We start from the raw sequence: 14,721 nt of genomic DNA on the forward strand, positions 1-14,721 counted from the left end.
GAAATCGGTTTTCAAGTCCGAGGCCATAGGCCAAGGACTGGAAAAGATTGAGAGCCGGAAAAACATTTTTGCCCGTGGTGTGAACGATATTTTTCGCCACACTACAGGTATGCTGACAAAATAAATAAAGAATACTCGTTATCGTACCTATCTCTTGATTTTAGGTAGAATATTGCAGTCAGATTCAGATTCTTTTGAAAATTCACTTGGAATATCACGGGCGTCGTCATCTTCAAGCATTTTTGAAAATTCGGAATGTGCTAATCAACAATAAATAATTGAATAAAAATGGTTGCGAAGCGAATGCTGAATTGAATGAATGAATGAATGAATTTATTTGCCAAAATAATTAGTTTGATTCCAAATTCGAACTGAAATAATGATCAACTTCAGATGAAGAAAGTTGACACTCGCCCGATCTAGCGGATGCCTTATTAACTACGGACTTCCATGTTAGCGGCTGGAAAGAGTACGTTTTCCGGCCTAGGCCGGCGAGAAACCCTTTTCTTATGTCAGACGAGAGTCGTCTGCAAACAAGTTCTTTCAGATCTACGTAGGGATTGGAAAACAGCTGCTTTCTGTGAAGTGTGGCGAAAATATTATTGGCAGTATGAAGTCTCTTGATGTTTCTCAAGCACTGTTCTAATGATTTTATGAGGGCTGTTATCACATTGAGCCTTTCTTTTCGAAAACATCTAACTGCATGAAGGACCCCTTAGTGCTGGGCTCTCTTGGTCTTCTCACTGGCTTCGATGTTCCATGACATTTCATGGCAAACTTCAGCTCCAGCATGAAAGCTTCTTTTGGTGATATCTGAGAAAAAACAGAATTATGATATTAAAATACCTGCGACAACTAGAAAATGATATCTATATAATAAGAGAGAGTAGGGTTGTGTTTGTTCACATCAAAACATGTCAACTTGTGGATTGCATACCGGAAAAATCTGGTGTGGTACACTCACACAACTTTCCTTGCTCATTGATCTATAAGCCTCATTCTTAAACGAGGATAATTTCGGGGAATAACATTATGCCGATTGGCGGCTAAATAAATAAAACTATGATTATACTATTGTTATTGTTTTCAGAGTACATTTTCCTTTGTTTGAATTATGAAATTTGAGAATTTTTTAAAAGTTGTCAATACAGCTGTTCTACAAATGAAATATCGACATGTGTTCTTTTGAATAAACTGCTCTACCTACCTACCTCACGCACGAGAAGGAGGTTACAAAGTAAATTTCTCAGGGATGGGGTGGACCCCCTGTTAGTTTCTCAGGGAGGAGACTCATGCCAGTTAATAGAGCTGATAAACAACTATACAAGGTATGAATTTGAGAAAATCGGTCAAGTCATTTTTGAGAAAATCGTGATAGAAATTTAACAAATTCATTGTTCTCAGGAATATTACGAAGCTCCTGCAATTTTTCCAGAAATGAGACTCATGTCAGTTGATAGGGCTTATAAATAGCTATCTAGGGTATGAATTTGAAAAAAATCGGTCAGTCATTTTTGAGAAAATCGTGATAGAAATTTAACAAATTCATTGTTCTCAGGAATATTACGAAGCTCCTGCAATTTTCCCAGAAATGAGACTCATGTCAGTTGATAGGGCTTATGAATAGCTATCCAGTTATAAATTTGAAGAAAATCGTTAGAGCCGTTTTCGAGAAAACCTTGAAAATATGGTTTTCAGCCATTATCATCCATTTTTCCGCCATTCTGAATTGAATTTTATTGAGTTCGTATTGTCGTATCCTCATGGTATAAGGACCTCGAGTTTAAAATTCAATCGGTTAATTAGGAATGGAGTTATCGTGTTCACAGACACACACACACACACCCACACACAGACCAACACCCAAAAATCATGTTTTGGACTCAGGGGACCTTGAAACGTATAGAAAACATGAAATTAGAGTACCTTAATTTTTTTGGAAAGCAATACTTTCCTTATCTATGGTAATAGGGCAAGGAAAGTAAAACGGGAATGATTTAGATCTCCAAATTTTGCACATAGATTCTGAAAATATCAATCTCGTGCACCTGGAAGCCCAATTTCAATTTTCCTTCTAGACTTTTCAGAATTAATGTCCAAATTTCATTCATGGGACATAATACATACCATATGTTAATATAGAACTATAATCTAGAGAGACTACCACCATAGTGAAACGATAGCTTAGTAGATATCCCATGGTATAGGGCGTTTATGTCGCAAATTTTACTGTTATCCCAAGCCGATAGTTCACGTAGTTCTTTCCTATGCAGCTGTGTGACGCTGGTTATCTCTCAAATTATTGTGCTGTTCATACACTATCACCCCAACAAAACAGTAAAAATTCACAATAATTGACAGTAATCGGCTTGAGATAACAGTAAAAGTTGCGACATAAATTCCCTATACCATGGGATATCTACTTACGCTATTGATTTTCTATGCTACCACTTCGAAACAGATGGTTGAAAGTGGCAACTAGACTAAATCAATAACCCGTCAATTTTGACAGGCTGGCATTAAGTTGAGGAAGGTTTTTAAACAAGATTTGAGTTCTGTCACTTATTAGGTTAGCACCAAGTTGAAGAATTTATCAATTCTATAATAAAGGAAATAACTGGCTTATACACGTACGAGAAGAGGTTACAAAGTAAATTTCTCAGGGATGGGGTGGACCCCCTGTTAGTTTCCCAGGGAGGAGACTCATGCCATTTAATAGAGCTGTTAAATAGCTATACAGGGTATGAATTTGAAAAAAATCGGTCAGTCATTTTTGAGAAAATCGTGATAGAAATTTAACAAATTCATTGTTCTCAGGAATATTACGAAGCTCCTGCAATTTTCCCAGAAATGAGACTCATGTCAGTTGATAGGGCTTATGAATAGCTATCCAGTTATAAATTTGAAGAAAATCGTTAGAGCCGTTTTCGAGAAAACCGTGAAAAATATGTTTTTCTAGCCATTATCCGCCATTTTTTCTGCCATTTTGAATTGAATTTTATTGAATTTCGTATTGTCGGATCCTCATGGTATAAGGACCTTAAGTTCAAAATTTCAGTCAATCGGTTAATTAGGAATGGAGTTATCGTGTTCACAGACACACACACACCCACACACACAGACCAACACCCAAAAATCATGTTTTGGACTCAGGGGACCTTGAAACGTATAGAAAACATGAAATTAGAGTAGCTTAATTTTTTTGGAAAGCAATACTTTCCTTATCTATGGTAATAGGGCAAGGAAAGTAAAACGGGAATGATTTAGATCTCCAAATTTTGCACATAGATTCTGAAAATATCAATCTCTTGCACCTCTAAGCCCAATTTCAATTTTCCTTCTAGATTTTTCAGAATTAATGTTCAAATTTCATTTATGGGACATAATACATACCAAATGTTAATATGGAACTATAATCTAGAGAGACTACCACCATAGAGAAACGATAGCTTAAGTAGATATCCCATGGTATAGGGCGTTTATGTCGCAACTTTTACTGTTATCCCAAGCCGATAGTTCACGTAGTTCTTTCCTATGCAGCTGTGTGACGCTGGTAGTCTCTCAATTGTGCTGTTCATACACTATCACCCCAACAAAACAGTAAAAATTCACAATAATTGACAGTAATCGGCTAGAGATAACAGTAAAAGTTGCGACATAAATTCCCTATACCATGGGATATCTACTTACGCTATTGATTTTCTATGCTACCACTTCGAAACAGATGGTTGAAAGTGGCAACTAAATTAATAACCCGTCCAATTTTGACAGGCTGGCATTAAGTTGAGGAAGGTTTTTAAACAAGATTTGAGTTCTGTCACTTTATTAGGTTAGCACCAAGTTGAAGAATCTATCTATTCTATAATAAAGGAAAGAACTGGCTCATACACGTACGAGATAGGATAATTATGTTTGACGCATTATCACGTCTAAACTACTGGACTAATTAACTTGAAATTTTGCTTATCGATTCTTAATTAACCGAGGATGGTTCTAGGTCTATTTCAAAATTTTCAAGATTCCACTCGGTCAAGTTTTCAGTTTGTCACGGTTTAAAATGGACCCTTGCGGAGCACGGGTTACCTGCTAGTAATATAACAAAGGAGAGAACTGGCTTATAAACGTACGGAATAGGAAATTCACTAATGACGCATCATCAAGTCTGAATACTGGATCGATTAACTTAAAAGTTAATAGACTCTCAATATGCATATAGACTCTCAATTTACCGAGGTTTTTTTCAAATTCTTCAAGATTTCAGTGATTCAATTTTTCAACTTTTATTATTGGACCCTTGCGGAGCCCGGGTTACAGTTGCAAATAAAGAAATACATAGCAGATGCAGAGGTATTATAACAGATGTGTAAATTAATAAAAACAATATACAAACCTTGTAGTACCCCTTATTATTAAAAACGTTTAAATATTTTAATAAGAAAGGGTACTACAATGTTTTTATATTGTTTTCCCCCACCTACTGTCTAAAGTACTTACTTTACTCCCTGAAACATAATACTAAAGTGTCACTTTTTCGCTCTCGGTAGTAAAAACAGAAAAACTCCCTAGGGAGGAAAGTGACTCCATTTAAATAACATAGGAAGCATCTCTATTTCAAAAACTCACATTGTAATAGGTTATAAGGTCTAAGCTTAGATGAGAAGCGTAATAGAGGTGTCTGTCATTGAGTCAACTGAATTCAATACCACAACAAGAAATTTGATCAACTCATGAAATATATGTTTGTATGATATTATATTCTTAATATTGGTGGACGATAAAATTTATACAATTTTTAAATATTTTATTCTATTACAACTTTTGCCAATAGATAGCGCAATCGGCAGTGCCAATCAGCCGACCGGTTTTTAGGTTTTAGATTTTAGGTTATGTTGTTAGGAACATTGTCACCAATACGTAAGTTATTAAAATGATTTTATTTGCAGTTTCTATAAGAAAATGTTGATGGGGGAAAAATGTTGTGTACATCACGAGCGAAAAATACTTTTTCTCCCTCAGGAAAATTGTTCCCTCGGCTTCGCCTCGGGCTTCAAACTTTTCCCACAGGGAGAAAAAGTCGTACTTTTCACTCTAGATATACAAATAACTATTTTATTATTTTGTACAAAAGTAACCCATGTAAGTGAAGTGTTTTTACAGATGTGTGAATTATAGGTGAGCTGGAACAGATATAGAAATCCATCGCATAAACCTGAAAATATGAGAGTATCCCAAATTCTAGTTTTTCTCACCTTTTCCTGGACGGCAACCTTTCTGACATTCCACAAGAACTCGAGCATTGCAACGAACAGAGCTACTGCGCAGCCGCAGATCAACACCAGGAACACTCCACCCACGTTCGAGAGACCCAGCTCATTGGACGGCGGTGCTTCATCTTGCTGTAGCATAATATCAAAATAAATTATAAAATGTATTTAAAATTCACAGTTTTTATGTTTAAAATTGAATTGATAACCGGTATCTTGATTTTCAATTAACCTGTGGTTTGATAATACCTAATATATTAGTGCCGTATAAATATAATCTAATATATTTCAGTATGGATGACTACCGAAATATTACCATTACAGATTACTCAGAAAGTGGAAAACGTTATTTCTGATGATTGGTTATTGAAATATACACTTTTTTCGTTTTCAACGACGATCGTTCTTCAGCTATTCAACAACTACTCAGTCAGATTTTCCTGAAAAGAATACATTACGAAAGAATCTTTCATATAATAAAAGACAGCTAAAATACTAATGTAGATATTGGTGAATTGTACACTATACTTTATACTAATATAGAATAGAATCAAACTGATGCCTTCATTTGATCTTGGAGGAAGGAGTTGGGGTAACCATACACTGGAACCGTATTCAACCGATCAGTTCGGCCGTTGGATTGGACGAATCTGCCGGCCGTTATTCGGCCGAATATGGTCGTTCTTCGAAACCGTTTACGTCAGTGTAGTTGCCAATTATTGAATTAACTAGTCTACTATCATAGCCGCCAAAATTTTTCATAAACAATGATTATTTATTGAGATTTTGAAAATTGAATAAACAAATATCCACTAAATTAGTTATTCATTATTAACAGATTCCTTTGAACATGATATCTTAACAGATTCCAATGATATCTTTTGTCTCGCATATGCCACAATGGAATTATGCTCTTGAACCAAACTTATCAACTTTTCATTGTCCATATTTACAACTTATAAAACAGAACAGCTTCAAAAAACAAAAACAAAGAAGACTATGTAACAATTTTAGGTTAGAAACACTTTATTGTCTCAGCTCGACTAGTGAGTTAGGCCGAATAGAGCCGGAAAATCCCATTCAATTCGGATCGAAAATTGATCGGCCGGAGACGGCCGTATGAACCTGTTGCAATGGACGAGCTTCTATTCCTTTCTTTGTTGGGGATCGTTCGGTCGCGTTCGGTAGTTTTCGGCCGATGCTAGTTTGGACGAAAACGGTTCCAGTGGACGGCCTACCTTAGGGCTCTATTACACTCAACTCTCTAATGAAATATTGACGAGTTAAACTAATGAAACTGAATGGAAAAATAAACAATATTAAAGGCGGAAGTTGATAATATAGATTCGAATTATGTACGGTAATTATTATATAGCATAATTTTATGTAGGAAGTAGGCCTACTCACTCCATCGCATGCTCCTCCACCGTGCATCTCTTTCCACCATTTATCTTTCAGTTCTTGCAATTTGCCTGACTCCTGCATCTTCAACACGGCCCCACTTATGGCTGTTCGATATGGCGAATCTGAAACATTCATCATGGTTTAAAATAAGTTCAAAGAAAATCTGCTCTTAGTAGAAATTCAAAAATGTAGAAATACATCAAGTAGAAACTCAAATACTGTATTAGTGTTTCAAGAAAAAATGAAAGACTGCAAATAGAGATCTCGACAAGCTTCAATAGTCCAATAGGACTTTAAAGCTGTGTTCACATCAAAATTCGTGACAAAATGTTGTCCACGAGTAGTTTTCCACAAAGATAAAGTTGCTGTTCCCAAATTTAGAGCAACAAAAGTTGTCAATCTTTTACTCACAGGGAGTAGGCTCGTCGGCGTTGAAGAGGAATATTTTGTTGGAAACTACCTGAGTGTTTCCCACACTGAGTGGGAAACAGAAACTTTCGAAAACAAGAAGTTTCACAAGTTGACGACAAAATGTTGCTGTCCTTTTTGATAAAATTGACAACAAATTGCCGCAATTTTTTAAAAACTCACTTGGCAACTTTGGTGTTGACACGGCTTTGGGCGATGAAAGTATTCATCGACATACTGTATAATAATATCGAGTAACCTGACTGGACCAAGTCTGGTGTAAGAGTTTTCAGGTCACACCTGATCAATTGAAAATTATAATGGAATTTATTCTTCTTTTGCATAACAAAATGTTTTTACAAAGCATCTCTCTCTTAGAATGAAACTGGCAGCAATTGTGTGTAGGCGCTACCAAAGTCATGAATCTTAGTTACATAAATTAAATACTATATAGTTGCTATTGTAAAAACTTGAGCAAAGTATTATACGACCATTTCAGAGCCTCCAAAAACGACTGTTTGATGGCTTAACGTGTCCATCCGAAACACGGAAGTGGCTCGAGAGAAATATCTTTTCCTACAGTTACGTTGAAAAGTGGCCATTGCTGCACTGATTGCAGAACGCAAAGAATCACTTTTCCGCTCTAGTGCGGGAAAAATTTTTCTGCACTCCAGATTTGCAACATGGCAACGCAAAATACTTAGTAGGTTATATGGAGCAACAGTGCAGCAAAATCAAAATGAAGTTGGTAACAGTGACTGCTGTGGCTGCTATAGTGAGCAGAGGTGCAACGAAGCACAACGCGCTAATTATTATTCATTATATATTATAACCAAGGACAACGAGGACTTAGGATTTAGGATTAAGGTTTTTATCAATAATAAAATTACACAGAAAAACATTTGATGCATTTCAGGCAATTTTACCCATAATTACCCACTTTTCATATTCAATGGCAACTGTAGGAAAAACTTAATGTGAAATACGTGCGCAAAGTTCCTCTGCTGCACTCAAGAAACCATTCCGCCCTCGCCTACGGCTCGGGCGTAAACGTTTCTTTCGGTGCAGCAAACTGTCACTTTGCGCACTAGTTGCACAAATAACTATTCCGGGCTGGGATTTGAATTGTAAAGCCAGCATCTAATCCACTCGACTAGGGCCGTTCATCTATAACTTGATCTCAAAAGATTTGAATTTGTTTCCGTCTTGATTGAAAGACGGAAGATTTGAAAGACCGTCATAATAGACAAAGGCACCAGGTCTACTGGTTATAGAATCACACTTTGCGCGAGGTAATAATGTTTGAATGAACTGAATATACAAAGTGACACAGAATAACGGGAACTTTCAAAAACGCCATAAAACATTAAAAGGCAAGAATGTTTTTTTTCAAACTAATGTAAAGTTCAAGACTTGCCATTTGAGAATTATTAATAACATCTATCACTTTTTGACAATTATTTCTATAGGATGGCTTCCTCCTGAACGAAACACTATTAAGATCTGTGTTGACGATTCCTCATTGATTGCTGCAACATCTGCGTTTCCTGGCCCCACGATCTGTCCACCTGCGATTTCTGTTTGTGGAGCTCTCAAATCAAACGTTTTCACAACTTGTGGTTGAATCGTAACAGACAATTCAAAATGAAATTAACAATATCCCAGCTGAAATGTTGCAGCAATCGTTCAGGAATCTCAACACAGATTTCTAGAGTGTATTCGTGCAGTAGGAAGCCATCTTGAAGAAGTAATCGTCAAAAAGTGATAGATGTATTAATAATTCTCAAATGGCAGTCTTGAACTTTACATTAGTTTGAATAAAATCATTTTTGCCCTTCGCACTAATGCTTATGGCGTTTTCAAATGTTCCCTCATTCTGGGTCACCCGGTATTTGTGCTTACTGAAAGGCATGGCGATTCCGTATCCCTTGGAGTCGAGCAGGGTGCCGACTTGCGCGAGGTCGCACTTGCGTTCCATCTGGTACTCGATGGAGGTGGACTCCATGAAGTAGGCATAGGTGCGCTTGCCCTTCTGCACTCGCTCCACACCCTCGTCATTGCTCTTCACGAACACCGACGGCTGGGCTGACTCCATTGTGCTCCACATCTTCTGGTACATGCTCACGTTGCTGTCCTAAACAATTCAAATTCAAATGTAATTTTTATTAGAAGCTTCCATAGTGTTGATCGATTACATTATTCAATCATCCTCCCTATTCTATCTTCTGGTACATGCTCACGTTACTATCCCGAACTGCTCTATTATAATAGCAGAAAAATATTTTTTCCTACAGTTACGTTGAAAAGTGGCCATTGCTGCACTGATTACAGAACGCAAAGAATCACTTTTCCGCTCTAGTGCGGGAATTTTTTTTCCGCACTCCAGATTTGCAACATGACAACGCAAAATAGTTAGTAGGTTATATGGAGCACCAGTGCAGCAAAATCAAAATTAAGTTGGTAACAGTCATAGTGAGGCCCACGTTATAATAATATCAAGGACAAGGACACCGAGTTCGAGGACAGCCACCACATGAGTGACAGCCGCCCCTTCATTCAAACACTACTACATTATTATAGTTTATTTATTAATAATAAAATTACACAGAAAAACATTTGATGCATTTCAGCGAATTTTACCCATAATTACCCACTTTTCATATTCAATGGTAACTGTAGGAAAAATTTAATGTGAAATACGTGCGCAATGTTCCTCTGCTGCACTCAACAAACCATTCCGCCCGAGCCGTCTTTTGGTGCAGCAAACTGTCACTTTGCGCACTAGTTGCACAAATAACTATTTGTTGATTGAGTTATAAGACAGATAGGCTTGAATCTAGATTGTGTAAGACAAAGCTCAACTGAAATAGCTAGATGTGCTGAAGAACACAGTCATCAGCCAATGCGTGAAAAATTACTGTTTCTCAAGCAGCAAGCTCAGAGGGACTTGGACATAGAATCCTATAGAAATTGGCCATTTTTTGTGTGTGGGGATATGGGCTTAAGTACACTCAACAATAGAATTTCCATTTTTCGACCGAATTTGACTTGTGATGCAAGATTTTGAACCGCTTTGATGAGCCAAGAAGAATGAAATCCGAGAATTGTGGCAAAGTTATGAATTTTTTTATCCTTGAGGTGTCCTTAAGCGCGCCTCTCCACTAGGAATACTGAAATGAGGTGCATCTAACGGTTGATTCTCATAGAACTTAATCTCATGAACTTTTATCATCGTGCAAAGTATCACTGTGAGAACAATATAGATGGTGATAATGGTTGGAGTTAAAAATTAGGTGTTTTTCACAATACAAGGAGCATTGTTGTCAAGTGTACCTGGAAATCTATATGACATAGAGCTCTACTTAGTCTCAGATTACAGAGCACAAAATTACGCTCAGAGGAATTTGAATTTCACATCTAGATTGTAACAATCGGGATAATATATTGTTGATCAAATACTAATATCATCAAAATTGATTTCTTTCTTAAAATTTCACTCATTTTTGAAAAATCATAACTCTGTACTCATCAGAGATAGAGAGTTGGAAATGATCTCATTTATTCCAGAATTTTATAATCTTGAAGAAAGGCGGGATCAAATTTTTCTGTCCGATTACTGGATTTGGCGGAAATAGCTGAAAACTGGAAAATGAACCGAAAATACGAGGTTTTGGGCCAACCTGTATATAGCACAAGGGAATTTTTCGCCACACTGCACAGAGAGCAGCTGTTTTCCAGTCCCTACGTAGATCTGAAAGACATTGTTTGCAGACGCTCTCGTCTGACGTCAGAACAGGTTTCATTCCAGCCAAGGCCGGAAGAGTACCCTTTCCAGCCGCTAACATGGAACTAAGAAAGGTAATCAAAAAACAGCTGATCAAAAAACTTTTCATTATTTGTGTTCATTATTCAATAATTAAAACATTATAGCCTGATGATATCATCTTATTGTCATTTGAAAGAAAAAAAAGTATAAACTCAACCTCCCACATAATGAACATCATCTTTTAGGTTATTAGACAAATCAGAATAAAAATAAAAATACTTGGACAATTTCCTGATATTCAGATTACCTCGGATTTGCTAGAGCTATCACCTTCCACTTCTGCTCTCGGAGGTGCTTAGTAACAACTATTCTCATATATATATATATATATATATATATATATATATATATATATAATATATATATATATATATATTATATATATATATATATATAATATTATATATATATATATATAGTTTATTTTTGTGTGTGGCGAAAAAAAGCGTTCGCACCACGAGCAAAAACCTAGGCCTACGGCCTCGGACTTGAAAACCGATTTCGAGCCGAAAAAATCTCATTTTCTGCTCTAGGTGCGAAATATACATTGCATGGAGAGTTTCGTTCTGGACTTCTCTCATGTATCCAAATGATATATAAAAAATCAGAACTGCAATATAAATTGCCAGCACACCCCCTTTTTTATGTCTATATTGACTGGACTATAGCAGGTTATTTTAATTCTATCATGATTCAAAATTGAAACAGAAATCACATCAATCAACTCACCCTGAAGAAGCTAGCGGTGGATCCACCGTTGAGCACACCGTACTTGATCTTGTTCTGCTTGGCGAGGTCCTCGACACTCTCGATGGTGTCCTCCATGCGTTCGTTGGTGAGGAAGGCAGCCAGGTTGGCCGTGTACGACGAGATCATGATCAGCGTGAAGAACCACCACATGCCGGCGCAGAGTCTCGTCGAAACTGCCCTACACTCAGGGCAAACGTCGACCAATTACAACTGCTCTCAATGTTACAACTGTTCGATTCACACCGTGATACTGTATCAAATTGGAATGGATGATGACAATGTATCAGGACAATAATATGGAAGTAAGCAATACTAACATGAAGTTTTTTCGATTCACACCGTGATACTGTATCAAATTGAAACTGATGATGACAATGTATCAGAACATTTATATGGAAGTAAGCGGAAGTATCATGCAGTTTGTTCGATTCACACCGTGATACTGTATCAAATTGAAACTGATGATGATAAGGTATTAGGACACTAATGTGAAATAGTATCATGAAGTTAGAAGAGGAGTACTCAAGATTACCATATAATATTTATGCGACTCAGGTTGAGAAGAGACTCGACTCTAGTCGAGGAGATGTGTTTCCAAATTGTGACACTCAGACCAGTCAATTTTGGTCTCCGCGACGTCACCATTTGAAAACACAAGCTCTCGACTAGAGTTGTCGAGTCTATTCTCGAGCTGAGTCGCGTAAGAGTGAGTTGAGCCTAGAAGGTATATTCAATTGCGAAACAAAAATGAGAATAGGTCTAATAAATCCTCAATAATCAGAATCTTTATGCAAAATTTCAAGTTGATCAGTTCAGTAGTTCAGACGCGATGGTGCGTGAAACATGTATTTTGTTTCCCGTACATCGGTTCATGTATACGCCAATTTCTTCATCAATTATAGTATAAATAATGAAGAATAAGATGTAGGAAGATTAAAAAGTATAAGAAGATAAAACCGTTGAATACACGATTTTATTTATGACTATTCTCAAGCAAAGTTAAACAAACTGCAGACTTGACGAATTCAAAACTTGATGAACTGAAAAATCACATATAATTAAAAGTTGTAGATTTTTAAATCGTGCAATAGTTGATGAGCGAGTTCTCCAGCCCAGGGGGCTCAATAGTTCAATCACTGTTAAGCAGGTGCAATCGGGAGTTGGACTCGGAAATGTTATGGAGTGTACAGTTACAACCCAGTAGGTGGAGCCACCTGCCGGCAGAATTGAGAACTACACCAGTAGGCGTTCCAATCCACCAATCAGAAGAGAGTATGAGGAGCTGCGAGGAATGGCTTGCTGTCATTGGTCCTTCATTCTCACACCATGACTTTGGCATTCTATATCATTCCGTCTCTTCTACACAGACACTCTCTTACTTTATCTCTGTCTCTCTCTCTCTATCTATCTATCTCTCTCTCTCTCTCTTCAAGTAGAGTGTTGATGAGAGAGATATTCTTGAGTATAATTTCCCAAGGATTGGCCTGTTTTAACCACAATTTTTAGAAGCCGTGAGAAACATTGAAGTCGTGGGATTTATAGAATCTATAAAGTTCTATTGATTCATATAATTACAAGTTGTGGAATTATATTTACAATTAAACAATTTGGAATTATATAATCAGTACAATCTACTTTAGCGTATTCTCCAGCCCGTGGGCTCACCAGTATACAAGATTAATTCCATAAAAATCAAATACAATTTTGTCCACAGAAGGTACTCAAGAAATCTGAAATTTAAAAATGGAGTTGAAGACTCATTCCAATATTTAATCTGTGAACATCTTGTAAGGTTATCTAAATAATATTCGAATGCCGATTGATAATCGATAGTCTATTAATTTCTAGAATTACAAGAATCTATAATCTATAGAATTGATAGGATAATAATAGTGATCGATACATGCGTTACCCTCCTAAGTAGTTTACAATGAAGCTGACAGCAAACAACTTCCATTGATTTGTCAACCTCTTCTAATTTTCAATACCATGAATCGTCCATCTTCCAATATTACAAATTACAGTATCCATGAACTGTTCATTATTCTGCTAGAGAAAGGAATCATGAAATAAACATAACTTACATAGATCACAAAATAAACAAGTAGAACATGCACATCTGGAGAAATTAAGAAGAGTGTAGAGTTATTGGAGAGAGAAACTACAGTGAGGTCCACGTTAAAATGGCAGTAGAAAAAGATAGAGGAACAGCGTAGCTGATTTTCCGCCTTCCATGTAAGGTATATATGGATACCAGTATATAACAGAATGCTTTAATTTCAAAGTTATCTAAGTGCCAAATGTTAAATTTTTGGGAAATCAATAAAAACACACCAATGTTGGAAAAAACCGTTTTTTATTTACTGCATTATTATTTTAATATATTTCATGGATGAAAAAAGTGTCCAAGTGTTTTAAAACGATAAAACTAGAACACTCATAGAGTAAAAAAAAAGGGACAGGTTGGCAGAAGATCTAAGTCCGAGGCCAGTTTCTTCCAAATGGGTCTAACCCCAGGACCAGTACTTTCAAATGGGTCTAAGTTCAAAAATTAACCTCATTCTTGGGTTACTTTCATTTTTCGACCTTTTCTCCTTTCAAAATCTCATTTCTTCTGTCGAAGATGCTACATCACCCTTATATTGATATTCATATCGAATTCAATAGAAAGAGAAACCTACTGTAGCCTATTCTGTGGTAAAGCTAGCACACAACAGATGACAGACTGCAGCTGGTGGAATGAGTTAGATCACTTTGAAACCACTGCCACTGGACATAGACACAGCGCATTCTATGAGAGGCTATGAAAACTTACAGAAAATTATTTGGAACATAGATCGTGTAGAAGGCATTGGCATTGATTTAGATCACTTTGAAACGAAAAAAAAATTTTTTTTTTGCACTTAGATCGCTTTGAAATGAAAGCATTCCTGATGCAATACCAACTGCTCATTCTGAAATAATCAATTATATTTGACAACCAGGAAGATGGTGTAGCTGCCGAAAGATCTCGTTGTCACAGTATGTGAATAAATTCATTTATTGGAGAAAATTGACTAGTTACATAGC

General features: G+C 36.6%; 1 protein-coding gene across 1 annotated transcript; it reads right to left on the reverse strand.

The window, feature by feature from the left end:
• Positions 1-475: 475 nt before the first annotated feature.
• On the reverse strand, positions 476-11,902 carry LOC111052186 (glutamate receptor ionotropic, kainate 5-like). The gene is made up of 5 exons (XM_039445026.1): positions 11,632-11,902; positions 8,979-9,210; positions 6,672-6,790; positions 5,250-5,396; positions 476-813 (listed from the first exon to the last, which is right to left on the reverse strand). The coding sequence occupies exons 1-5, from the start codon at positions 11,800-11,802 to the stop codon at positions 667-669; spliced, it is 816 nt and encodes a 271-aa protein (XP_039300960.1). The 5' UTR covers positions 11,803-11,902; the 3' UTR covers positions 476-666.
• Positions 11,903-14,721: the final 2,819 nt, after the last annotated feature.

This window comes from Nilaparvata lugens, unplaced genomic scaffold (assembly GCF_014356525.2).
Source record: "Nilaparvata lugens isolate BPH unplaced genomic scaffold, ASM1435652v1 scaffold6009, whole genome shotgun sequence".
Lineage (NCBI taxonomy): Eukaryota > Metazoa > Arthropoda > Insecta > Hemiptera > Delphacidae > Nilaparvata > Nilaparvata lugens.

Excerpts from the sequence above, each read along its gene's own strand:
- LOC111052186 (XM_039445026.1), bottom strand. The coding sequence starts at position 11,802 with ATGTGGTGGTTCTTCACGCTGATCATGATCTCGTCGTACACGGCCAAC. Across the intron at positions 9,211-11,631 it reads CCACCGCTAGCTTCTTCAGG|GACAGCAACGTGAGCATGTA; the intron begins GTGAGTTGATTG and ends TGAATTGTTTAG. Across the intron at positions 5,397-6,671 it reads GTGGAGGAGCATGCGATGGA|CAAGATGAAGCACCGCCGTC; the intron begins GTGAGTAGGCCT and ends ATTATGCTACAG.